The following is a 1,377-nucleotide window of genomic DNA, read 5'->3' as shown; positions in this document are numbered from 1 at the left end:
TGGACATGTCCGACTCTTCCTTCATGCGTGTGGACACCGAGGATAAGATTTTGGTTCGTGTGGCGGCTTTTTGCCGGCTCCTCCCGGCCTCGTCCTACTACTTCCCGAATTTGGTTCATGCCGTGGGTCTCTTCTGCGCGGTCACTCCTGCTGCTGCCATGTGGGTGCGTCGGGCACTGCTTCTTCTTTACACCCTCATGCATTGCACCCCCCCCCCCCCCCCCCCCCCCCCCCCCCCCCCCCCCCCCCCCGCCCCCCCCCCCCCCCCCCCCCCCCCCCCCGGCCCCCGGCCCCCCCCCCCCCCCCCCCCCCCCCCCCCTGCCCGCCCGCCGCCCGCCCTCGCACCATGCTGACCGGCCGCCGGCCTCCACAACACACGCCAGCTCTTCACGCACATCGTCACGGACATCCGCCAGCAGAACGACCAGCGCCGGAACAACCAGCTGAACCGCGTCCTGCAGAATTACATGTACACCATGATCGAGGACCGCGATGACACCGCGGCCACCAAGTCCCTGGAGATCATGATCGCCCTGTACAAGAAGAATGTGTGGAACGACGAGAAGACCGTCAACATCATCGCCAACGCCTGCCTGTCCAGCCGGCCGAAGGTGGCCACCATCGCCCTGCACTTCTTCCTCTCCAGCGACGAGGAGCCCGAGAAGGAGGATGACGATGATGAGGACGTCGTACGTGTGGTGGCCATCTCGCCGGCCGGTCCTCTTTTGCCTCGCCCACCCGGCTCGCGGAGCCCCCACTCAACCCGCGGCCGCTGACGCGCACTTTGTCTCCCCCCTCGACACGCTCTTCGTTCGGCCGGCGCCGTGCAGATCGACCTGCGCGCGGTCCAGTTCCGCAACCGTGTGACCAAGAAGACCAAGAAGAAGGCCACGCAGCTGAAGCGCGCCAAGGCCACCATGCTGAAGCGCAACCGCCGGAAGAACCGCGCGGAGACCTTCAACTTCTCGGCCTTCCACCTGATCAATGACCCGCAGGGTGCGCTCGCCGCCATCGGCTCTCGCTGCTCTCTCTCTCTCTCTCTCCCCCCCTGTTCCCCCTTTTCTCCGCGCCTACTTACATCCCATGTACGCGTGCGCATGCGCGCCTGCCGGCGACGAAAAGGCTTCGCCGAGAAGCTCCTGGCCAAGGTCCGGTCCAGCAATGCCATCTTCTCGCTGCGCCTGCTCATCTTCAACCTGATCTCGCGCCTGGTGGGTGTGCACCAGCTGCTGCTGCTGAATTTCTACTCCTTCCTCCAGCGCTACATCAAGCCACACCAAGAGGGTGCGCCCATCCGCCCGGCCTCTTTCTCCGCCTCCGCCCTCGTGGCCGGTCGCCCCCTTCCCCGTGCTGCCTTGCTTGTGTCTCCCGGGCCCC

At 66.2% G+C, this 1,377-nt stretch overlaps 1 protein-coding gene across 1 annotated transcript in view; it reads left to right on the top strand.

The window, feature by feature from the left end:
• H696_05810 (hypothetical protein) overlaps window positions 1-1,377 on the top strand; it is a gene marked incomplete at its 5' end in the record, with an annotated part of 4,009 nt that overhangs the window by 844 nt on the left and 1,788 nt on the right. Inside the window, 3 exons of the mRNA XM_009499611.1 lie at window positions 384-686; window positions 831-996; window positions 1,123-1,363. Coding sequence (XP_009497886.1) covers window positions 384-686; window positions 831-996; window positions 1,123-1,363 — 710 coding nt within the window. The remainder of the gene's footprint in view (window positions 1-383; window positions 687-830; window positions 997-1,122; window positions 1,364-1,377) is intronic.

This window comes from Fonticula alba (assembly GCF_000388065.1).
Source record: "Fonticula alba strain ATCC 38817 unplaced genomic scaffold supercont2.14, whole genome shotgun sequence".
Lineage (NCBI taxonomy): Eukaryota > Rotosphaerida > Fonticulaceae > Fonticula > Fonticula alba.
Note: the sequence above shows the minus strand (reverse complement) of the source record. Positions and strands in the feature narration are given on the sequence as shown.